The sequence below is a fragment of the Phyllostomus discolor genome, chromosome 7, assembly GCF_004126475.2.
Source record: "Phyllostomus discolor isolate MPI-MPIP mPhyDis1 chromosome 7, mPhyDis1.pri.v3, whole genome shotgun sequence".
Taxonomy (NCBI): Eukaryota; Metazoa; Chordata; class Mammalia; order Chiroptera; family Phyllostomidae; genus Phyllostomus; species Phyllostomus discolor.
This window is the reverse complement of record NC_040909.2, coordinates 128,912,098-128,938,056: the sequence shown is the minus strand read 5'-3', so window position 1 is coordinate 128,938,056 and position 25,959 is coordinate 128,912,098. Positions and strand designations below refer to the sequence as shown.

The 25,959-nt window shown below is 35.0% G+C and overlaps 1 protein-coding gene across 2 annotated transcripts in view; it reads left to right on the top strand.

The window, feature by feature from the left end:
• Positions 1-25,540, top strand: part of TMEM65 (transmembrane protein 65) — a 40,504-nt gene extending 14,964 nt beyond the window's left edge. The window contains exons 2-8 of one of the 2 annotated variants that reach the window (XM_036031412.1): positions 529-609; positions 8,613-8,657; positions 11,655-11,722; positions 16,112-16,166; positions 17,247-17,289; positions 19,064-19,169; positions 22,134-25,540. In XM_036031412.1, coding sequence (XP_035887305.1) covers positions 529-609; positions 8,613-8,657; positions 11,655-11,722; positions 16,112-16,166; positions 17,247-17,289; positions 19,064-19,169; positions 22,134-22,235 — 500 coding nt within the window. In that variant the 3' untranslated portion in view covers positions 22,236-25,540. The remainder of the gene's footprint in view (positions 1-528; positions 610-8,612; positions 8,658-11,654; positions 11,723-16,111; positions 16,167-17,246; positions 17,290-19,063; positions 19,170-22,133) is intronic. The other variant, XM_028533860.2, reaches the window with a different exon arrangement.
• The last annotated feature ends 419 nt before the right edge of the window (positions 25,541-25,959 follow it).

Here is a 25,959-nt window from a genome sequence, read left to right as displayed (position 1 = left end):
TGGAAGCTACTACCTTTGGTAATTTTTTTTAAAGAATAAAACTTTAATCATCAGTGTTTCTGGTATTTTAAATTATGGTATACTAAATAAACATTAATTTTACTATTTCAATTTTTTTTATATTTCTAAAAGTAGAGTTTTTAAAAAACTTTTCATTGCAGTGTAACAGACATATATTAGTTTCAGATATACAAGATAATGATTTGATGTTTGTATGTGTTGCAAAATGATCACCGTGATAAGTCTGGTTAACACCTGTCACCATACATAGTTCCAGACTTTGGTTTTCTTGTAAGAGGCTTTAATGTTTGGAAAGACATTTTAAAGGCCACAGAACAATTGTAATTTTCTCCATTTTGCACGGTTTCAGCCTGCGTTGGCAGGTTAAGGGCCCCACACTATTGTTCGAAGTGAGGACTGCCTGTATTCTAGCGTGATTCACTTCAGAATTTCCTTTCACACTTTTTATTTATACATACTTTATTTACTTTATTGCTTGAATACATTTTGATTTTAAAATATTTTCAGCATGCAGATACCCCAAACCTGAGATTCCTGTTGTGAAGCCAGCAAAGAAGGTATCAGCAGCAGAGGTCCCTGATAGTTTTGGTATAGTACAATCTTAACAGTACCGGTTGCTCGTTAGATGTTTATTGCAAATAGCAAAGCATCTGTTTGACAGAACTTTTGACTTCTTGCTGGTTTGAAATAGCATGCTTTAGTTATAATAATTTTTTTTGCATCATTGTTTTAGATTGTCTACAGAATACTTTTTACTATCTAATCCTAGACTCTGGATATGATGGAATAATAATTGCATGTTTAATTAACTGAAGGATTAAATTTATGACCTTAACAAAAGACAAAATCATTTATATTTAGTTATATTTAAATAGTGTATTTTAAAAAATGTAATAACCCTGGCAAGATACTTATAAAAAGCAACAAAGACTATTAATTTCTTTAGGACAAATGAGTAGGAAAAAAGACCACACAGGAAAACCTTCAGAATATATATTATAAAGAGAAACTGTGTTTAAGTAACTGAACTTCAGGAAAATATATATTTTAAAAATATATTCTCAAATAATTTGGAAGTCTTAGATAATTTTATTTTAAGGCCAGCCACAAAAAAGTTTTTTTTTGATTCAGTCCCCATACAGCTTGAGAGAGAGGAGAGAGGGAGGAAGGCCGGAAGATGGGTAGGTATAAAAATAAATAATCTCTCTGTTCTTATTTTATTTTTTATTACTATTTAATATAGACACATTGCCTAGGAAGTATGACACAGTATATGAAAAAGAATCAGAAATATTTTATGGACCAGTTGAAATTTTAAAAGGATAAAGAGTAAATGCAACTTAGTTTTCTTAGGCTGTATACAGGGAGGGAAAAAGTAAATACAGTTTGTATGAAGAAGATGTGCAGGTTAAATAGATAATACAAGAGTAAACTCTGTGTTTTGTGTACTCATAACTGGAAACCTACTTTTGCCAATGAGCAAAAACCAAACTTGAAGAACTTCAGAGAGCTAGAGGCATAATAGTGTGTGTGTCTACACGTATACATATATGTATATGTTAACATGTCAGTACATGTCTGCAAAAATCCCCCTGTATACTTTACCAGTTCTAGTGTCATTCTAAAATTAAAAATTTTAACCACAGTTTATATGTAGATGTTAAAAGCTTGATGCAAAGGCCTTTTGAAGAATAAAGTTTAAATTTTGAATTATTCTGCAGATTGTTTAGTTAGCCCTCATTTTTAGGATAGGGTAGAAAAAAAATGATTTTTTTTTTCACTAGGAGGTAAGGTGCTGCCGAACAGTAGCTAAACTGATGGTAGGATGTACCTGTCAGTGATCACCTTCTGAGACTAGGTGTTTAGTTACAGCTCTGCTCACTGTAGTGTGCTTCTTCAGGAGTGTTTGGGTGGTACATCTGTTTTTTAAATCCTGCGAGTTAGGCAGGATTTAAAAGCAGTAGACTCAGAACCACAGAGCTAGAAGGGATCACAGAGACCTAAACTCATTTTAGTGCCATGAGAATGACATCTTGAGGGTTTATACATTATAGTGCTCTCTCTATACCTAATAAGTTAAAGTAACAAGATCTGGTTTTTTTGTGTGCTGTTGTTTTAATATCTTAGTCTTTTTTAAAAAGGAATATCATCATATATAGTAATTATTTTTTTGTCTTCCTTTGGTGTGAAGGAAAGGAAGGAATATAGCCTCCGTATTAAGAACTGTATACAATTGTCCCAAGTACTCGTTAGGCATATAAAAGCAACCACTATTCAATAGTATGTTTGATTATCCAAAAAAACCCTCCATGAGATGACAGCTATAAGAGAAATATGAGTCAATTATTATGCCTCTAGTGTTTACTTTTTCTTAAGTCAGGTAAACAGTTAAGAGGCTAGTGTATTAATGAGGCTAATGAGGATGATGACTCATCGAGCACTGTCACCTTCCTCATCATTACTACGGGCCACTTCTGTTCTCAACTGTTAAGCCACTGGCCTGCCTCAGCCCAGGAATGGGGTAGTTGTCCTTAAGGAATCTGGGCTGCAGTCTGGGTTGCAAAGAAGCCCCAGGTTGCATGACATGTACCCCAGAAGGTTAATGAGGTGGCAGTATTATGTGATCTGTATAGATTCCTTTACCACATAATGTGTAGGAAACTTGAATGCTAAATAAAATGACAAAACCGTACTCAATTTCTTTTTAGGGGGTCTTAGAGCATATTTTAAAATAAATTTTAAAGTTGTTTTGTAATTATAGTCTTTATTTTAAAAGACAAAACCTGTTGTTTGAAATTTACTAAGTTAAGAAGTTAAGCTCCTTGCTATTTCTATAGGGTATTTTCATTTTTCAATTTTGAGTATTAGTTTTTATATTTCTTAGAGATATTAACTCATTTATTTTTTTAAAAAAATATTGCTCTGTAGCTTCACAAACTCATTTTGGTGCATGTTTGATTTTTTGGCATTTAATATGATTTGCTTAAATTACTTTTCATACAGCATGGTTTGCACTTTAAGTTTGTATTTTTTAATGTTATATGAGGTTTGTCCAGAAAGCATTCAGCCACGTAATATGAAAAATAGAGACATTTCTTGTAGAAGATATAAGATACAGGAAACATTGTACATAGGACAATGAAGCCTCAGTCCCCTTCCAAATCTGCACCCTGGGACCTCACACAGTTCTCCCAATCACCATCAGCTGCCCCGTCGTATTTTCCTGAATCTCATGGACAGTCTGAAATCTCTTCCCTTTTAAAGGTGATTTTATTTTAGGGGAAAGCCAGTATCACAGGGCACCAAATCTGGGCTGTAGTGGGTCTGAGTCACCTGGATGATTTGATGTTTTGCCAAAAAACTGCACAAGACGTGATGCATGAGCAGGCACGTTGTTGTGATGAAGCTGCCAATCACCAGTTGCCCATAGCTGCAGCCTTCTGAATCATCCGACCAGTTTCTGCAGAGGAATGTTCAAGCTTGACACAAAATTTGATGCAGATCCATTGCCCTACTTGCTCTATTGAATGTGGCAGCCACACAGTACACAGGCTCACTCAACAGTGTCTACCACCCCCACTGACTAGTACAGTAAAGTCACCAGTGTTCACACATGCACATTCCAGCTCACTCTCCTTGGCTGCCAGGTTACATCGATGCCATGCAAACTGTTCTTGTTATATTAACAGTGGTTGGACTTTTTCTGGACAGACCTCATATATTTATTGTAAATCTTACTTCATCCATTGGAACTTTAGTTCTATTTAAAGTCTAAATAGTTATTTATAATGTTCAGAAATATAGCCCCCAAATTATTGCTTAAATGAAGTAGTTTTATCTGTGTCCTTTTTATAACTCTCTTATGAGACCCAATAGTAATTTATATTGCCAAGTCTACACCTGTATACTTTCTCGGGAAGCTGCTAGGGTGGGGCCTGCAGCAAATACTATTAGGTGGTCAGCAGAATAGAAAGTAGATAATTGGTCACTTAAAGAGTATTTAGTTCTTTATAATTAAAGGTATAGTGTATGCATTAAACTGTTCTGTCATTCAGGGTGAGGTTGCTTTGGTACTTACTAAGTCTATTATAAGTGATTTTGAATTTTCCCCTTGATTTGTGATGTTATATTGATGTGTATGCCCATGGTAACAGACTGGAATAAGTCGGAATGTTTAGAATTATCATTGCCATGAATGTGTAATAGAAAACAAGACTCTTTGTTTTTCAGATTTTTTTTTGTTTGTTTCAAGTTTGGATTTATAACTTGAAAACTTGTGAAGTATGGTTACATTTAATGGAATGTTTAGCAATGAAAGTGACAAACTATAGAACTCTAGTTTCTATTACACAAGGTCCTAGAACTGGCTCTATATACCAAGGGCCTTCATGGTGTTTTCTAGCATCATCACTGTACATATGTTTTGTTTTATAATGGAAATTAAAATGTAGAAACTATAGGTGTTCCATTTATATTTCTTCGATGTCAGCTGCTGAGAAGCTTTTATATTTCCAAGTGTGATTGTGGGAATGTTTATTTGCACTTTGTTGTTAGGTATAAACAATTTTTTTTTGCCTTTTCTATGAATTAACTCTTTTATCATCTAAACCTGGTTCTGGTAATACAGTACTCTTTGTTTTTAAGTCTACTTTATCTGATATTAGTATAGCCATTCCAGCTTCTGTAAGCTTCCTGTTTATACAGTATATCTTTACCACCCATTTACTTCCAACCTATTGAAGTGTAATTCTCCCTGATATGTACTTGGGTCTTGCTTTTTATACATTTTGACAATCTCTGCCTTTTAATTAGAGATTGTTGAAGAAGATATACAAGTGTTTGGCTCATTAACATTGAATATAATTATTGATATGATTAGTTATAGGTTTTACTATTTTACTATTTGGTTTCTGTTTGTCCCTGTTTTTTCGTTTCTCTTTTCTCATTTCCTGTTTCTTTTGACTTCATGCATTTTGGAATTCTCTTTAAGTTATTTATTTAGCTTTTCAACTATGTTTTCATTGCATTTTGTCTGTGTGGTTGCTCTTGGGATTACAAATATGCCTTCTGAACCAGTAAGAGCTACTGTTGTACCACTTCATACATGTTGTAGAAATATTGCAACCAAATTACCACTTGGTCCATTTGTAACCCTCTTCACCCTTTACTCTTTGATGTCACATGTATCACATCTACCAATGTTATAGATGCCACAAGGCCACGTTGTAATTTTTTGCTATAAACAGGCAGGTTAACTTGAATTACTAGGTAAAATCCCTGGCCAGTGTGACTCGTTTGGTTGGAACATGGTCCTGTGGACTGAGAGGTTGTGGGTTCAATTCCCAGTCAGGGCTCAGGCCTAGGTTACAGGTTTGGTCCTGGTTGAGTGCACACAGGAGGCAACCCATCCATGTTTCTCTCTCACATCAATGTTTCTCTCCCCCCCTCTCTCCCTCTCTTCCCTCTCTCTAAAATCAATAAAATAAAATCTTTTAAATTACTAGGAAAAAGTCCATTTTTTACATTTACCAATATTTACCACTTCTGATGCTCTTCATTCTTTTCTGAAGTTCCTGCTTTGTAACTGGTGTTGCCCCTCAGTCTGAAGAACTTCCTTTTGTATTTCCTGTTGTGCAGGTTGCCTGGCAACTCATCCTCACGGTTTTAGTTTATTTGTGATGTATTTTGCCTTCATTCTTGAAGAATAATTTTTCTGAATATATGATACTAGACTGACAGTTTTTTTCCTTTCAGCCTTTTCATGTAATTGTTTTCCTGTATTTAATGTGCCATTTTTTTCTGACTGCTTTCATGATTTTTTTTACATTACTGGTTTTCTTCATATTTACTAGGAGTTCACTGAACTTCTTGTAGCTCTTGAAAGTTCTGTCTTCCACCAAATTTGGGAAATTTTTAGCCATTATTCAAAAAAATTTGGTCCTGTCTCCTCATCTTCTGGAACTTCAGTTATACATATACTGACCTTTTGATATTTAGCCAAAGGTCCTGAAACTCTGGTTCCTTATCTTTTAATCTTTGTATTTTTCAGATTGGGAAATTTTTACCAATATATCATCATGTTCACTAACTTTTTCTTCTATCACCGCCATTTTGATTTTAATCCTTATCAGTTCATTTTAAGTTTCAGATCATATATTTTTCAGTTCTCAAAATTAATTTGGTTCTTTTTTACAGTTTCTATTTGAGCATATTTTCATTTACATCTTGAGTATAATTTTAATTGCTACTTTAGAGTCTTTGCCTGTTCTTTCTAACATTTGAATTACTTGAGATTGGTCTTTGTCTACTTTTTTTTTCCCCCTGAAAATGGGTCGTGTTTTCCTGTTTCTTTGTGAAGTAATTTTATGTTACAGAGACTCTGGCTTCTGTTTTATTTTTTTCAAGTATGGATTTTTAAAGTTTGTTTTAGCTGGCCATTAATGGTTAGGTTCAGACTACAAACTGTCTCTTGGGCTGAAGCTCAAATCTTTCATTATTTTATACTTAGGTAGGATTTGGGGGTGGCGGGGGAGGTTTCCCTGCACCTGTGTATGATTCGTAGATCAGCCATGCATTTGAATATCAATTCAAATATCTTCAAATGGTCATTCACATTCAAAATGATCACTTTATAATTTAAATTATTTTGATAGGTACTTTCCATAAAATTCATAAAATGTCTACTTTCTAGTAAATGTTCCTTTCATATTTCTTCTGGTTGCTCCTGAGGTTCTTTGCGAAGCGGGAGACAGAATCTGTACGTGATTTTACTTCCAACTCCATGCCAGCGGTTTTCCTTTCTGCTCCGTCTCCTTTACTTTGTGTCTCTTTCTCTTAAACAGTTATTTTTCATTACCTTGAATTTTTTAGTCCTTTTTGTGTAGTTGGAAAGAAAGATTAGGAACTTATAACATTATTTGATTTGTTTCTCTTTCCTGCAACCCATTATACATTTGCCTAGCCCCTAGACCTTAGGAGTTACAAAATATCTGAAATATTTTGGTTAATATGTAGCAAATTTGAAGAAGTGAAAGCAAGCACATTATATACTCATTCTGTTGGGAACGTCCTGCGTGTGTGAATTTTTAGATGTTTCAAGATGTTCCAGTCAATTGCCAGGGACTTCTGACAAAAGTGTCAGAGCTGTGGTGATGGGAAGAGTAATGCGGCTGACAAATGGCTCTGGTCTGTAACCACTCTTGCTCGTTTACCTCACCAGAAAACTCCGTGCACCACAGTGCTATCCTGTATTCCTTGTTAAAAATTTGGAAAGCTATTTGCATACCCTCAAAGTGAATTTTGAGGTAGTAGTGCCAAAGAGTGGAGGATATATTTTAATGAGATGTAAAATTCTACAAAGATTAGCTTATCTTTAGTCTTTAACACTTCTAAAAGAGGAAAAACAAAACTTAAACTTTATTCTTAGCACTTTGTGAATAATACAATAATTGTTTAAGTCTAGGTTTTAGTGTGTTATTATAAAGCTGTTGTGGTACCACATGCTTTTTTAATAATGTCCACAAATATGATTCGAACTCTGTTTTTTATATAGCTTATAAATGGTGGTTTATTTGCATTTTGCTTTTTAAAAAACTAAATCCTTCCGTTTTTATGTTGTCATAGATTATATATAAATACTTTAGAAAATGTATTATGCTTCCTTGGAAAACCTGGTTGTGTTAAATCTTTAGAGGAGAGCAATCCACGCTGTGGGTTTTTCTTGTTAGGTTTTTGATGGATGAAGAGGGTACAGTAGGGTTCTCTACCACTTTACCGTAGCTTTCTCTTGTACTTACACAGATGGGGATGTGGTTGTTATTTTGAGATTAGGTAGGTCGCTTTTTTGTAATTATTATTAGCTTTTAGATTTAATGATGGCACTTGAAGGTATTTATTTGATATATACTTGGGAAAACTTTGTATGTTTATTATGACTTATATTACAAATAGTATCTTGTTACTTGTTGAATAACTCCCTATATTTTTAGCTTATTTTAATGTGTAGAACGTTCTATATCATCCAGTAGTACAGGTTTCAGAACTCAAAATATTTAGTATATTATCAAGGGAAATTAATTAAGGAATAGAACACAATCATTATGATAATACATTGCTTCAAAATGCTATTTTTCTATTTTTAATGGACATCTAGGTCTACTTGAATATTCTTTTTTTTCCTTTGCTATCAGTGTTCATTTAAATACAAATTTCTTAAGTCATCTAGGGTTGCCATCTTAAAGAATGGTAGCTGTATTTTTGAAGTTTTTAAAACTGTAATTAATGTAAACAGGCTTATTATACAGATGCAAGGACTTAAAAAAAAAACTCTGAAAAGCAAATGATTTATCCAGGATTATAGACTCAATGGCAGGTTGTGCCTAATCTCAGTTGTCTTTTCTAGCCTTGGATTTAGTCTGTACCACATATTTTCTGTGTGGATAAGTTTGGTCCATTAACTGAAAGATAATTTGTGAATAAACTGATATTTTCCCACTTTGTAAATCTACTGGTGTTTTCTTCATTGTAATAGAAAAAAAGAAATCATGCTACAGTCACTAATTCTTGCCCCACGCCCTTTTTTTCCCCTTTAGAAAAACTGGAAGCTCCACCACCCACCCCGGGACAGCTGAGATATGGTAATGGTTCTATGATTGTTAAGTACTGTGCATCTGTCTTTTGGACTTGCAATAACTATTATCATTCACTGATAGTGCAAAAGAGTCAATAAATTATTTCTTTCCAGATAGAGGGGTTTATCTTATTTATTATGCCAGAGCAAAAACTTTATAAACTTTGGTTTAAGACTTATCACAATATTATGGCATTTCTAACATTGTTACCCATATTTATTGTTGTTTAAATATTTTACCACCTTGAAATAGAATTATACTTATTGTAGAGGTTTTCCTAATTTCCAGGAAAAAGGATATATTTCCTTTAGTTTGAATTTAAGTTGGGCAATTACCCAGCTAGAATTACTAGGCTCAAAGCTAGGTTCTCTGGGGGAGAAACCCTTTCCACTTACTGCTCGTGGTGATGGAGAAAGGGGAGTTCATTTAAAACCACCGGGAAGAAGAACCTTAGGATGCTGCTGGCGTGCTGTCCTTGCTGTTTGCGACAGGAGTACATATTCAAAGGCTAATGCCGAAGTGATGTGAATCAGTTCGGGGGCTTATTATAAAGACAGTGGAAGAAGAGAATTATTTATTAGTGCAGTGAATTTTAGTAGGTTTTTAAGTTAAAGCTAAATATGAGATGTGATTTGCTGGTAACTGCTGAGTTATAGAATAGTATTCCCCAAAGGAAATGGAAGAAATCACAAATTGAAAGGAGATCAGTACACTGGAGAGCAAATATACAAATTTTTAAAAACATATTTCATAGTCAGTGCTTTTTTCTCTCAGAGGTAGAATATAATTTATGTTAGAAATGAGTAACTGTCCCCAAATACCAAAGCAGTTTAGGAATTAAGACTTCACGTAACCTTTCCTGATTCTAATAGCCTATATTCATACGTTCTGTGTCCATAGCACCATATAATACTGTTATCATCCTTGGTCATATTGAAATGAACTATTTACGTGAGTGTGTTATCACACTCCAACATCCTGAGGGCTGGTAAACAAGTCTCACTTGTCTTTGTATCTCAAGTGCCTAGTGGAGTATTCAGTACATTTACTTAACCTTTTGAAAATTATATTTTTCCTTTGGGTTGAAAATACATTTTTATAGGTCACATTTATCTAGGTCTGAACGTAAAACTTTGATGTATTTTATAATTCAGAGTTAGAATAGCAACCTGCCTTGGTTTTATAGACCAAGTTTTAACTAATACCAATTAATCTAATCTTAGTTTAATAACCTTAATACATAACTTTAAGGTATTTGTAACTGGCCAGTTTTAGAGATGCCAAAATGTTAAGTAATCCCAAAGATTTGTAGTTACTTTGTCACATTTATATTTAAAAGACAGTTGAGAAGATGATTTGGGAGGCTTTTTCTCCAGAGAGATATATGTAAGTAGTTTTTTCTTCACTGTAAATTGTTTCATTCAGTAAATTTTAAAAGTTTCATTGTCCTCTTTTGACCTATCAAATTTCTTTTATATTTTTTGGAAATTGAGATTGTGTATATGTTTTGGCTACTTATAAAATTTTGAGTGTTTAGTAGTTAAGCAACTAGACATAGACAAAAAGTCAAAGAAGACTAGACTCTTTAATTGAAAAATACCATTTCATTATGTGCTATTTAATTTTTATCATCTTTAATAGGTTTTAAAATAATATTCTTTATAATTAGAAGATGTGCTTTTTATCTCGGACATTCTTGCTTGATAACAAGAGGAAATCTGAAATGACCTCGGACATGTACTAATTTCCCTTGATCTTAGTCTTTGATAGTCATTGTGGGTAGAGGGGTTTTTTTTTGTAGGTATTTTAGACTATTTATTAGCCTTCCCTGATTGTCTCATTATAGTAATACCAGACCTTCATAATTTCTGGGTTATATTTTAATTATACTATTTGTGGGTGTTACTGCCTAAAAAAAGAACTCTAAAGTCACTGAAACTGAACACATAACCAATTGGTTTACTGGACTTTATATTTTGGATATAGTATAAAACTAGGAGCTTTGATGTTTATCTTTAAAAAAAAACCCTCCTTAGTTGAATTGATACAGACTATACCTTGACAGTTTTATAGATTAATTAGAATAAAGTCTTTTAACTATCCCTAGCTTTTAAACTATTTCACAGTCTGCGTTCAGTTCTCTCAATCTGGAGTTCTCTTCCTTTCCAGGTTAGTGGTCCTCAATTTACTTAGCTAATGTTTATTGAGCATCTACTATGCACTAGGCATTCTGCAATGTGCTGAAGATGCAAACATGAATAGAATGAGACTTAGTGTATAAAAATTATATAGGAATTCTTCTTAGCTTCTCTTGTCTCAGGTTATTCAGATTATGTATACAAGACAGATGAGGTAAGGTGTGCCTTTGGTAGGAAGAGGCCAAGTTACGTTTTGCTTTAAATACAATATTGTTTGTTTATAGTTTGTGAAAGTATTCAGGGATACTGGTGCATCGTGAGGGGGAAAAAAGACTTTGCACATAGGCACCTAAAATATAGATAAGATAATCACATTTTTCTAACGTTTGTTTAAAAAAATCTTTAGTGAGTAACAGTGACCAAATAGCTTCCCTGAAATAGTGACCAAATGGCTTCCAAAAAATTCAGAGAATTTTTTGTTATTTCTAGTGCGGAGATCAATTTTATAATATCGGTCTAAGAGAGAAACAGATTGATATCAATATCAATTAACATGGTATTCAAAGTATTTATTTACTTATTCTGCCATTAACTGTCTGTAATTTGTGTGTGTGTTGCCAATAAGAAACAGAAAAGCCTAACACAGTTGTTTTTACATGTTATGTGTTTTTAATTTTTTCCCCCCTCAGTATAGCTCCTACCAAGTAGTGGAACTACAGCAGGAGCAGACCCTTATGGCTATGGGGAATGGAAAGCAAATCCCAAAGCTTATCCAATCCAGGAGACTTTAATCATATGGTCTGTTTTGTCATTTTAAAATTATAGAAATCTTAAAATATATTTTTCTGTTTTTGATGTTTTTCAGTATTCATCCACAATGCGATACCTTTCATAGGGTTTGGCTTTTTGGATAATGCAATTATGATTGTTGCAGTAAGTGCTTTCTCTCACCCCTTCTATTTTGAGTAAATAAAGACACTTATGTGTTCTAAATTTTTCTGGTAATTTGCATATTATAGCTATTAAGTTTTAATTAGTATCATGAATGAAGCCACTTTTTAACTATATTTTATGTTAGACTGTAGCTTAATTTTAAAGCATCATATATATTAATTATTAAGACTTTTTGGTAAAGCATGGACAATAATAAACACATATGTATTGCAGTGGTCTATATTATCCTGTTCTGGTTTCAACATTCTTATTAAATAAAAAAGTATGTAAAATTTTCTGATGTTCTTTAATTGTATCAGCAGTTTATATCATGTATGTTATTTGATTAGTTCCTTGTTCAATTTTCCCTTGCAAAAAATATTTTAAAGGGTGTTTTTATATAGTCTATGTATCCATTTAACCAGAAGATGTTCTAAATTTCAATTCAGAGCACTGTGAATACACACCTCTTCTGTCTTTGTTTCACTGTGATGTTGAAAAGAGTTTTCCTTTTCTGTGCTCAACGTGAGGGTGTTCTTTAAAAGTGTTGTTTAGTCTCAGGGAGGGCTGATTTCTCTTTTTTACTGTTACGGGGCACCTATTGTTAATGGATCCCAGTGTTGGGTTCAGATTCTAAAGTCAGAAATAAGTCCATGATTAAAATGCAACTATTTTGAAACCACCCAGTGCTCTATCAGCTCTTAACTGACTCCAAATTCAGTGAAATTCTATCAACTCCAGCCATTATGCGTGACAGGGGTCCTCAATGCCGGTCCTGGAGCAAAGCCCGCCTTAGCTCCTCCTCCTGTCACCCCGCCCGCCTTTCTCCCCCACTTCCAGCCCCCCTCCCACCCCCAGTCCATCCTCAGTGGGTAGGCCAGTGAAGCTCACTTGAGCTCGGTGTTTTAAAAAAAAGTAATGATTTTTGGATTATTGAATATGAGGAAAATACATATGAGAGATGCAAAGTTTTGGGGTTGGTTTGTTTTTTGGGTCTTGGAGGTCACGTGCATTACCACAAATGGACGTAAATGGAGTATTTGGTTTCCAAATAGGGATAAAAGGGCAATTCATATTGTATAGATTATAATGTTTGCTTAAAGAATATCTAAAATTGGTTCATTCAAGAATGGTTTTCTTTGCCATATAGTCTCATTGGTGTCCAGATCCATGGGAATCAGGTATCCAGAAAGTCCAGCCATTCACCTGGCTGAGGAATCCGGCAGGGTCACACAGCAGGAGGGTGGGTACCTGCCCCCACACAGTCACAGAAGACACTCCCACACGCACACAGGTCGAAGGTGTTCAGCACCTGTGGGATAATTCCTTCACAGAGTAGTCTGGCAAAAGCCTGTAAAACATTTCAAAAGGCTAGTGTTTTGACTGATTTCAGCATTTTCCTAATATATATATATATATATATATATATATATATATATATATATATATATAAAAGAATCTTGCCCTGGCTGGTGTAGCTCAGTGAATTGAGTGTGGGCTGCGTAACCAGACATTGCAGGTTCGATTCCCAGTCAGGGCACATGCCTAGGTTGCAGGCCATGGCCCCCAGCAACCGCACATCGATGTTTCTCTCTCTCTCCTCTCTCTCTCTCTCTCCCCCTCCCTTCCCTCTCTAAAAATAAATAAATAAAATCTTTAAAAAAGAATCAAATTGGCCAATTTAGGTATCTGGGAATGTGGAAAACTTAGCCAGTTACAATGACACTTTTCTGAAATTACTAAAAGCTGAATTGGTTAGACTATTTAAATAGTTAATGTAAGTCAGATCTAACTGCAATGAAAACCTCATTATGATGAATTTATAAGCTCCAGTTAAGACTTGTGTTTCTTCAATACATTGTCTGAATTAAAGTCTGTGATAAATATTTCTTTTAATTTTATATGACTCACTCAAGAATTCAGATTCTCTTTACTAACAGCTGCTAGCTTCCATGCTGCCATCTTAAAAATCTCTTTTTTTTTTTTTACCTCAGCAGGGTAGAGCTTAGATATTCAAATGCTGAAAGACTGACCTCGCTACAGGGAAGTGCTGCGGTGACATATTTTGCATCAAGAGGGGCTCAGGGAGATTTTGAAGGGGGATCAGACCAGGGAAACTGGGTAGCTTTTTAGGTCCCGAAGAAGACCTTCAAGTATGGTGTTATCATTGGCTGGAAAATAAATATCTAAAGTAACAGATACTTATGTTTAAAGAGAGCTACCAACAAAACAAAACACCCACATTCTAGAGTCAAATTATTGCACTGTTGTTCCCTGCTTTGTGTGTTTTAGGCCCATGTCTCATTATTAGTGTGAGGGCGGACTATTTTTGCAGGCCCCAGATGGTAGACTCCAGTTTAGTGACATTTGTTTTTCTAGTTTACACTGAAATCCAGTTTCAGGGACTTATCACCAGGTTATCATTTACATAATACTAAAATACATATTTAAATCGCTGGCTTCAATACCTGATTGAGAGTAGCAGGTATGGCAAAAATATTATCCTGTAATCATTGCAGACTAGTTCAGGGGCAGAGAAATTTTCCAAAGAGGTTTTATAATACGCTGCTGAGACTAAAATACATAAATAATATAACTGTAGAATCTATGAAAAGGGAAACAAGTGATCATTACTATTATAAGAATTTTTTTACTTAAAACACACACACACACACACACACACACATACATGCACACTGACCGCCTCCTAACACTGTGGGAAGACAGTAAGTTAGGGAGCTATTTGGTTCTGCTTCCCCATCGTGCCATGGACATTTGGTATTTTTTCCTCCCTCTGAGGTGTACTCTCTGGGCTGCTGCTGCCCTAGCTGTAGTAGTAAAGACAAATTTATATGTAACTTCCTATGATAGATTCAACCTTTATTGTTAACTGCTATTCATACTGAGCTTTTAGTTCATAGCTTTTTAAAATTATATTTTTATATTATGGGGATTTTTTTCTGTAATTTAGTGGGGTTTGGGATTATTTTTCTTGCAAATTAATTAGGATAGAATTTGTTAGAATTCTGGAGTAGATGAATTGTATTAAGGTGATGGACCAGGTATAACTTTAAGACAACTAGTGTTTGATTTGTTTATAACTTCTAACTCACCTGTTACATGAAATTTGATTGAACCATGCGAAAAAGTAAAGGAGTGGATTGTCTATTGCCTTCAAACTGACTTTGACTTTATATGAGGCTTTTTATGCTTTTGGAAGAACCTTCAGCTTCCTTAAATTTAATTAAATGATTAAGCACTTAAATACTTTTTTAAACACATATTGCAAACAGATTCTTCTTTAGTCATTCCTAATGACTCATGGCTGTTAAAGATGCTGTATTTATTTTTCATACACTGTAACTGTCAGGTGCTTCTCCTCAGTATTAAAGCTCCAGCGTTGTTTTGTTTTTGTATCCATCTATAAAGATACACGTCTTTATGCTTTGTGCCTGTCCTTTGTTTTTATTCTTCAGAAATCTCTTTCTTTGGGTACCTTTGCAACCTTGTAATTTTAAGTGCCCGGGAGACTTCTGTGTATCAGGTCTATAAGAGTTGATTTTAAAGGGGCAAAACCAAAAGGCTTAGGGGAAAGAAAATTGAGGAAAGCTTAACTTAGCTTCTCTTCAGTTTGATAAATAATTGATTAACTCAGTATTTCTACATACCAGATAGGGCGTTCTTTTTTTTCTCTTCCACAAATATCATTCATATTTTAAAAGCACTTCAAGCATTCGCATTCAGGAGAACTTTTGAAAATTAAGTTCATTTATGGAAGCATTGTCCGAGGATTAGAATTGAACTAGCACTGTAGATCCCAGGATTTCTTCATTAGTCTGTGTAATTACCCATTAGAATACCTGTACTCTGCCGTGTATGGAGGAGTACAGGAAATGAGTGCCGTGGAAATACAATGGAGCCTCATTTTTGCTTTGGCTCTATTGTATTTAATGGGATTGTTACTCATAAACGAGTCAGATAGTCTCACTACTTAACGACTAAAGAACTAAGTGTTATAAGGGTAATTGCTGAAGTTAATGATGTTTAGGGTCCCTACAAATTGGTGTAGTCTGTCTTTTTGATCTTTCGTAGGATAAATAGCAATAGTATAGATGTAGCATGCAAAATGTAAAATTTAGGTGAGTGTGTTATCTTTGTGCTCAAAGAGCTTTAAAGCAGCTTTTTCTGTGACAGGAAAATATAAATCCTAGATTCTTAATATGTTTTGTATATGTGTTGCTATTTTTAATTTTAATGGGAACCTAATTTTAATCAAGAAAATATTTGTTATTTCTGCATTAGTGCATATACTTAATAATTAAATGAATTACTGCATAGTCACTAGAACTTTAATATTTTAAGATTAATTTCTTTGCAATCATTTTTCAGGGAACCCATATTGAGATGTCTATTGGAATTATTTTGGGAATTTCAACTATGGCAGGTATTTAATAATAGTAATGTTATCATTGTATTGTCCATATGTTTAAAAGCCATTTTAGTAGGTTAAGTTTAGAAGAGGATAATTTATTGGAATGAATTTACTCATAAAAATGTCTATTAGTTTGTCCTGGCCAGCGTAGCTCAGTTGGTTGGGTGTCGTCCTGCAAAGCAAAAGTTCGCCAGTTCGATTCCCGTCAGGGCATGTGCATGCCTGGGTTTGCCCCCGCTGGGGTGTGTGCAAGAGGCAGTGAATAGGTGTGTTTCTCTCCCTCTCTTTGTCCTTCCCTTCCCCTCTCTCTAAAAATAAATACAATCTTTAAAAAATGTCTACTAGTTTATCTCCTAAATCCTATTCATTTAATTCTTAATTTTGTATATGAAACATTCTGAGAAATTTTAGGAACTTTGTTAGTTAATGGGTAACAATAATCTACTGTATTGACTATGTTAAACAAAGTTTTTCTTTTAATTACTGGTTACCTTTCTCCCTTTTTTTCTCTATTAAATTATTTTTAAGTTGGGTAGAAAAATCAAAGAAGGAAATACATGATGGAAAATCCATTTTGGTTCTAGCTTCATCTTTTCCCCCAGTTAACACTCTGTTCATGATGCTGAAATTTGGGGTTAGTCCTGTGTTGTATGTGTTATGTGGAGCACATGAAGTCAATGAATGAATGAAAGAGATACTGCTTCTTGGTTTTCTTGAATTTCAGAATTGTACATGTTGCTTTACTCTCTTCCAAATATCTGAATTCCCTTTAACAAATATTGTCTGAAAGTTACAACTACAAAATATTGTACACATCTTAACATTGAAACCAAAATCAAAACTGGCTGCTACAACAGAAACCCTACTCCTTGATGGAGGTGAATACTATAATCTCAGAAGAACTGTGTTCTACTCTGAGTTCTTGAGGGGCAGAGCTATCCAGGGAGTTACTTTGAATGCAGACAGTGGTTTTAGTTTGAGAAATGTGATAACGCTTCCAGACAAGTGACTTACTGATGACAAAGTAATGTATTATAATGATTTTAATGACTTCCATGTAGCAATTCACTTGTCATTTTCCACTTTTTTTAGCTGCTGCTTTGGGAAATCTTGTGTCAGATTTGGCTGGACTTGGGTAGGTCCCTTCATTTCTTCATCTGTGCATGTGTGTACTTGCTGTCTTTCTCTTCTTCCTTCTCCTGTGATTAAGAAGGCTAAAAAAGAAACGTTTATTTCTGTGTGTGTTTTAGAACTAAATTTTAAAGTTTCTATATCAGTAGTACTAAATCTTTGTCGTGCATCAAATATAGATGCCAGGGTTGCACCCCAGTCGTACAGAATTAGTATTTCTGGGGATGGGGCCCTGATATTTGCGTTTAATAATCTTCTCAAGCAGTTCTGAGATATGCACAATATTTTCTAAAACTGTCACAATGTAAGCAGAGTTAAGTATTTATATGTATGTGTTTTATATACATTTCCGAGGCTGGGACAGGATTAATTGTGAGAACTCCTATCACTATGTCACCCCACCCTGCTCCCACTAAGCCCAAAGAGAAGAGATACGGCTCAGAGGTGGGGATGCTGGGAATATTTTCTAGAGAGAGAAACTTGCAGGGAGTAATGGCCAAAGCATACATGTATGTATTTGGCCAGTTTTTGTCTTTTTACTTCATGTGGCAGGAATGATGAAACAAACTGAGGGAGTCTACTGAGAAAAGCCCCCAGTTCTCTCCTTTTACCCTCATTTCCAAGCAACAAAAGGCCTGGGCTGCTTCCTGAGCTTGGGCAAGTCTGGGCAGTATAAACGGGAGTAAATTGGCATTAATTATAGTGATAACTATACTCTCTTTTACTCAATTTTTGGTTCTCTTTCTTCCTTCCCTGGTTTGTTGGAGTGATAAATTTTGAAATTTAGATTTGGGGTTAATAGAGGCCTCTTTAGCCCTGAAATGTAGGCAAAGGCAGCTGCGTAAGTGATCTGCACTGGAGTTGGGGCCAAAGCTACTGGTTTTAAAACCCAAGTTCCTTTGCTTTGGGGCCAGGGCAGAAATTTTATATTCCTAGAATTTCTGGCATAAATCTGTAATGATATCACTCCCCAAGCATTCCATTTCCCAGTTTCCAATATTGAAGTTAATAATGATATAGCTTCTGTGATAGCATTTTATATTTAATAGAACAAAATGACTTAATAGATTTTAAGGCCATTTAGCTTTAGATTGCTTCATAAAACAATTACTTTTGTTTATAGATAAAGATTTTGTTGGAAGACTTTATATTTGAGAACTATTTCTTCTCTGCCTTAAAAAAAAATCATTAACACATACCACAGTTTATCAGTTCTTAGATACACAGTTTTTTTGAGACTTAATGTATCTGGCATTGGCGGTTTTTTCTTTTTTTACAGTTTACAAAGTAAGATTGTATCCAATAAGTGATGGCAACTTAGAATTGATAAATACTTGAGATTGTCCTGAACATTCTAGGCTGTCTTTGTCATCTATCTGATAAATTTTGGAAATTTTTGCTTTCTGATAACAATTATTAATTTATACCATATATTAAAGTGCTTTACTTTGAATTTAGATTAAATGCATAAATTGTAATTGTAAAACAATTTTATATACCTTGAATTGGTCTTTTTAAATTAATAGTAGAGAATAATTTCTCTAAGTTAGTTAATTTATCTATGTATTAATATAGTAATGAAAATTGTTTTAAATTGGATACATTTATGCACAATAAAAAATAAAAGTTTATGAAAATGTTTATAGCATTTCTAAGATGCCAATTAATTATAGGTTTAAAATTATTTTGTTTCTCTTTGCAATAATTAGTTTTTTACTGCCCGAGAATATTTGCGCGTCTCTTTAACAACCTGTGTTCTGTCCTCATGTATTTTGAAGACTCGCAGGCTACGTCGAAGCTCTGGCTTCCAGGTTGGGCCTGTCAATCCCTGATCTCACACCAAAGCAAGTGGACATGTGGCAGACGCGTGTCAGTTCACACCTGGTAAGTGCTTCGTGTGGCTGGTGACGGTGCATTCGGGCAGCCAGGTCAAGTTCAGTCCCTTCTGAGACAAAAATTTATTAGCATGGAGTTTTTAAACTGTCCAAGCCTTGGCAGTTTTCAGTGAAAGAGTAATTTTTTCTTGACTTATTTTTTGTAGGTGTACTTGATTTTTAAAAATTTCTTCATATACCTCAGTTAATCTTGAGGTATTAGTTATAGCTTAGTCATAAAGTGAATAATTAACTATAGTTCTTTTTGAGGATTGTTTAGGTAGAGAACCAGACATTTAAACAAATTATAATTTAGTGTGACAGGTGCGGTAATAGAATTTTACAGGAGATATAATAATAGCACAAGTAAAAGAATGAACACTTATTGGGGAGAAATTTCTTTTGTCGAGGAGATTTCTTGGTGATTATTAGATCTAAGCTGATTTTTTTTATTATTGGTGAGATGTTTACTAGGTGGACAAGAGATTCCAAGTATATTGACCAGCAGGCAGAAAAGCACGATCAAAGCAGGGTGTGTTCAGAGAGATACAAGAAACTGGGTATTGCTGGGATACAGTATGCAGTGGTCGTGGGTAGAAGCAGTAGTGGAACACAGCACTGGAGCAGCAAGAACGGATCAGATGAGAAAGACACTCTCCTGTTGACGTATAAATCATGCTAAGGAGCCTGAACCTCATACCTAGGTGATGGAGGGCTATTTTAAATAGGAAGGAAGGAAACCAGGCGATCACATTGCCACCAATTAAGTCAAGAAGAGGAGGAAAACCTTGTTTGCAGGGGAGGAGAATGAGTTCTGATTTGGGCATGCTGCATTTGAGATACTAGTAGGATGCTCAAACGGTGACACCTAGTAGGTATTTGGGTTAAAGGTCAAGTTTTACAGAGTTCTGACACAGAGAGAATGATGTTATCATTCATTCATTCAACAAATATTTATTGTTTACTTATAATATGCAGGGCACAGATCTAGGAGTTTTGAATATACTGGCTAACAAAACAAAATGGTTTTGGTTTTTTTTTTCTGGCGAATCTTATGTTCTAATAGCCTGAGGGGAGAAAAGCTATTCTAAAACCCCGGCAGATGAGATATTTATTATATTAGAAGCTCACAGTGTTACGGGAATTAAAGCAAAAAGAAAGCCGAGCCGAGTAAAGGAATGCTAGGACGCAGACAGACCGCAGCGTCACACGGGAGGGTCGCCGCAGGCCTCAGTGAAAGGGCCGGTGGCGGTTAAAACCGTGAGGGAAGGCGACTGTGGAGGGCAGTGGTCCTCTGCGTGCGATGCCGGGACCAGCAGGATCAGCGGTGCCTGGGAGCTTGTTAGATGTGCGGATTCTCAGGCCCTGCCTTACACCTGTCTACTGCTGTATAAAAGATTACACGTGAGTGTGTGCGCGTGTCCATATCTGCCATTTGTAGGTGAACCGAAGTGATGAACTAGCTAGCTAACATCAGCCGGAGTTGTTGAGGAGTAAGGATGTTCTGACATTCTCGTAATTTGGCTTGACAGTTTACCACCACAGTCGGGACCAAGAGAGTATTGTCCTGGGGTCTTCTCACATAAATGATGATTCTGTTTTCTTCCTATATTAGAAGTAGGTCCCTTTCCCTCTCCTATAACAAAAGCACTTCAGTTATTAAACTGTTAATTATATATATGTATTCGTGTGTGTGTGTTTTGATCAAACTCCATAAGCATTTTCCTTAGTTGCTGACTCTGCTCGTTTTATGTTAGGATCAGACCTTCTGTTCGGTAACATAGCGTTTGGTGATGAACAGCCCCTAGTGGTTGAGGCTAGTGATCAGCCATCTAGTGATGACATGAGCTAACTCTGAAGTTCTACATAACAGAATATATGCCAACACACGTGCAGCTTCTAACTGACATATGTTGTATTTAAAAACCTCATTTGTTAATTTGGTTGTTTGAAACTCTGAAAATACTTTTTTTTTTGCAAAACAATATTTTGGATGTACCTAAGTCCTTGGTTAGCTCCAGTATGCTACAGTTAACTACAGGATCTAGTATCATAAGATCTGAAAATAATACATGTAAGTAACTATTCTTAACAGTGGAAAATGTGTGACCAGGGAGCCAGAAAAGGAAGTCCCATTTCTCTCCTCCTCCTCTGCCTATTGATTTTATGCCAGTTGAGATAATTGGATTGGAGCTTGTTGACTGGCATCCTTCCGGTGCGGGGGAAGAAAGCCTTGGTTTTCGTGGACGGTGGTAGCAGACATTCTAACAGAAAGGGTGGGAAGCAGAAGCCGAGTCTATTAGCAGTGGTCATTTCATATATATATATACATGAGGAAGTCAGGAATCTAAAACAGAGTATGGTCTCTATAAGTGTATATATAAGTAACAACATCATCTAAGGTTAAAATAAGAATCAAAGTGAGGTTTTTTTCTTGTCTTCTGACATTAAAATATATGTACAATTTTTAGTAAGTGTTTTCTAATTAAATATTTCTTTGATGTTATTTTTATTCCTGTTTGATAAAAAAAATTTCCTGGTTGTGTTGAACTTTAAATATCATTTGTTCTAGAATCATTTTGTAGCTTCTTTTTAAAAAAGACTTTATTTATTTATTTTTATTTTTAGCGAGGGGAATGGAGGGAGGAGGAGGGGGAGAGAAACGTTGATGTGCAAGAGATACATAGATTGCTGGCCTCTCACATGCCCCCAGCTGGGGACCTGGCCCTCAACCCAGGCATGTGTCCCGACTGGGAATAGAACCAGCGACCTTTCAGTTCGCAGTTGGGCACTTAGTCCACTGAGCCACAACAGCCAGGACTTTTTTTAATATTTAAGTTACTATGATCAAATGACATGCAGTCACAGTTGAATTTTATAGTACATAGTCATTGTTTATAGTAAATACTTAAGCAAGGATTCCTCCTACAGGGATACAATAACTGTCAAAAAATGTTTTCTTTTGTTTCCTTAGGGCAAAGCTGTTGGGGTGACGATTGGCTGCATTCTAGGAATGTTCCCCTTGATTTTCTTTGGAGTAGGTGAAGAAGATGAAAAACTGGAAAAGAAAAATTAACCCTCGTACAGTACCTATAAAAAGATGTAAACTAATGTACCTCAATTATTAACTATGCTGTCACGACATTTAGGAATTAAGGCAGTAACAGTGTATAGATACGGGATCAAATAATTTCAGCATGTATTGTGGAAAACACTAACTTATTGTGGTTTGGTTTTCTTAGGACATCTTTTTTTAAAAAAAAACTGTTTAGTATCATGTTGTGTAAATTGTCAAAATGCTTTTCCATCAATGGCAATCAGCGTTTTATTTTTTCTGCTCTTTCTTTGTATATCCAAATATCATCTAAGTACCAGTCATTGGTGTAGTGTACTGACTTGGGGTTTGCCTATTTGTCATCTAACGTGTGCATGCATGCAAGCGTTTCCGTTGTTGTGCGCTGGATAGCTGCAATTCAACCTTAAGATTTCTCCAAATTACTTAAGATGTTTAATATCAGTTGGAGATTTTTTACTCTCTTTCTGGCAACATCAATTTTGTACTGTTTCACAGTAAACATTCACAGTTATATAATTTGTCATCATTTTTTACTCCCATGTCTATTCCAGATGGATGTAGACTTTAAATATTTTAAGTGTTTATTACTTATTTTAATTTTCTAACCTTACTGTCTCAAGTGCCAGAGGTCAGTCAGAATGAGCAATTAATTATGTGGTCTCCCTACTTACATAATATCATATACGCTAAGTATATTATTTTGAACTGATGTTTTTACTTTTAATTTCTCAATTTTACATAATCACATGGTGGTTTTTGACTCCTGAGAGGAAGAAAAATATTATTTTGGGATCTTTTTAATGGTGATTGTGGAATTACAGGGAGCTAAGGGGTTTGTCATGACACTTGGAAATTAAGAGGCTAAAAATTTTTTTTAGAGAAATAGAAAATGGGAAATGTCAAGAAGATTTATGGTATAAAAGGTAAAGTTGAAAGGATGTTTGTAAGGTTAATGAGATATAATTTATATTGTTTGGAAAGGATTCCTCCCCCCACTCCAAAGTGTCTTGTCATCTGAATTGAGTGAATCTGACTACTTCCTACTCATAATCCTGTGTGTTGCATCTTGTTTAGTGAGTTTTATTTCTGGATAACTTCTTTTGAGGTGAAAACTAAATATTTTATATATATACATATATATATATCTTTTTGCTATATATAGTCTGTCAAAAGTTACATGAGTTGAAATTCTGCTTTTTGTTGGTCTTTTTTCTTTTGTGGTATTTAAATCATATTCTAGGCTGAAGCTACTTATTTTCAGTCTTGTATATCTGACTTAAATATAACCATGTGGGAAACATAAAATTTAATTTTATGAACACTTAAAGTTGTTACCCATGCTAAAAAATGACTCTTACTTGTAAGAGTAACTAAACACATCATGGAGGAGAAAAACTGAAATTAAAATTACTACTTGGGCTGCTGAAGCTATTTATGTTGATAAATAGATGCAAAATAAAGGAAATTTATAAGGTGGCTGTAAATACAGCCACCTTATTTTAAAATTTTATTTGCATATGTTTACTTTGAGCTCTTTTCCAGAGGAGCTGATTTTTCCCACTAGGCAATTTATCATAAATTCTCTTTGGTGCACTTCAAAAGAATTTAGTGCTATCCTTTAATCATGGATTTTTAAGGAAAAAAATAAATCATACAGTATGAAAATAAATACATACTATTCTTATGTACAGATACATGACAGTCTCATTTGATCAAATTAGAATTATAGGCCATGTTATCTTATTAAACAGGATACCAGACACACACCAAGTTTTGCTTTTGTTATTTCAGAGGAGAGGACTAGAGTGCTTATTAAAATTTTTTATTTATGTTTACATGCTTTTGTCCCTAACTTGACCTTTCTGTTTTCTGAAAAAGTGTTTTATTGTGGTGCTTAAATTTTTTTCTTATTAATTAAATCCCATATCCAGAAACCTTGCCTGTGAGTTGAGAAAGGGCTTTTGAGTGCTGGGGTTTTTTTTTTGTTTTGTTTTGTTTTTCTGTTTAAAATAACCCAGCCCTACAAAATATTTCAGCTTAGCTGAACATCTACAGAGTTATTTAAGGTGTCCAGTCATGTAACATAAAATCTTTGTATTGAAAGGTATTTTAATTTTTGGACACAATAAAAATTTGCATCATTTAGGTAATTACTTTTCAAAAAATGGCGCCCTTTTGTCTTTAACCTAAGATACACATTGTTTTCAGGATCGTGCTGTGTACTAGTTTGGTGCTTTGCACAGAGTGATTTCTGAAAAATGGGTCCCTTTAAGATAATTACTTTATGGAATCATTAGTTTGTTATTTGTCACAGAGAACCTTATTTCAGATTGAAACTGGAATTCTCATTTCTCATATCAGCTATTTATTTATTGGGAGCACTATCACTGCAGTGAAATGCAACGCGAGCTGCTTTTTAGTACTGTTCACTTAAAATTCATGTTGTCCATGCGTTACGGTTTATTGACTTCTGGATGCATGTAAATTGGGTGTGTTTCGTTGCCACTGTACGTTAAATGGTGACCAATGTTTTTACAAAAGAGCTGAACAAAAAAAGTCTTTTAAGAAATTTGGAATGTGGCTTTGATTGTGAGATTTGATTTTCTTCCTGATCTCAGAAAGTTCTGGTTATTTGTGTCACTAAAGGATATGGGACTAGTGGATCAGATATGTTGCAGGGTTTAGCAATGCTCCTGAGAGAGTGGAGCGGAACTGTTTATCGCCTCACTGAAACCCACACCTGCGGTACAGCATAACAGTTACGAGAGAAGAAGGATCCCATATGGGGGTAATTTATCTTTAAGAGGGTGTCGAAAAAACCTTTAGAAAGATTGGCATGAATTACACCCATGGGCATTCACAGCAGTCACAGTCAAGCCTTCCATGTAGTAATGCCTCATTTACTTTGCTGCCTTTCTCTAGAGGGTGAGCTGTGAAGGTAATGGAAATTTATCTTTTACAACAAAAGTTTGTCCAAACCATTCTGCAGTAAATCTTTCCAATTTTAGAATTATATTTTCTTGCTGTCTTAGGAGTATATTAAATGTAATGTAACTTTTTTTTTAGTGGCTAAGCATCATTTTCTTGGACCTGTGTATTGTGTTGTATAATGCAGTATCTCGGGAATCTGTATTTTATTTCTCATTTCTCTCCCTTTTATTTTTTTTTTTGCTGCTCTCATTTCTGGCAATTGCTTTGTTTCTCTAATTTTCTGCTTCCTGGCTACTGTATGGTGTTAGAAACTAGATAGCGAGTTTTGCCACAAATTACTTGGGAAATATTAATAAATCGACTGTGGAGCCTGAGCGACATGATGATGGTGATGATACATACAGAGTTAGATCCCTTCCATTAAGCACTATTTATTGCTATGAACTGTGATGTTTTACACCCATTAGCACGTTTAACCACTTTAATAACAACAATGAGTTGGTGCTGTTATTATTCCTATTTCACGCTGGATCAATTCAGACATGAAGAGGTTGATTTGTCCGCCATGCCACTACTAATGAGTGGGCTGGGATCGAGCTTTGCCCAAGTACAAAGCCCATGCGCTGGACTCCTGTGTGATGGGGACATCAGTTGCATGGGCTTTGTAGCGTCTGTTCTCTGGTAGGCTCCTTTTTCCTGCCCATCTGTGGAGTCACTTCCTCGTCTATAACCCAGGGGCATGGTGCTTACTCTCTCAAGGCTCCTTCCACAAATCCCGTGTTTTGGTTGCATG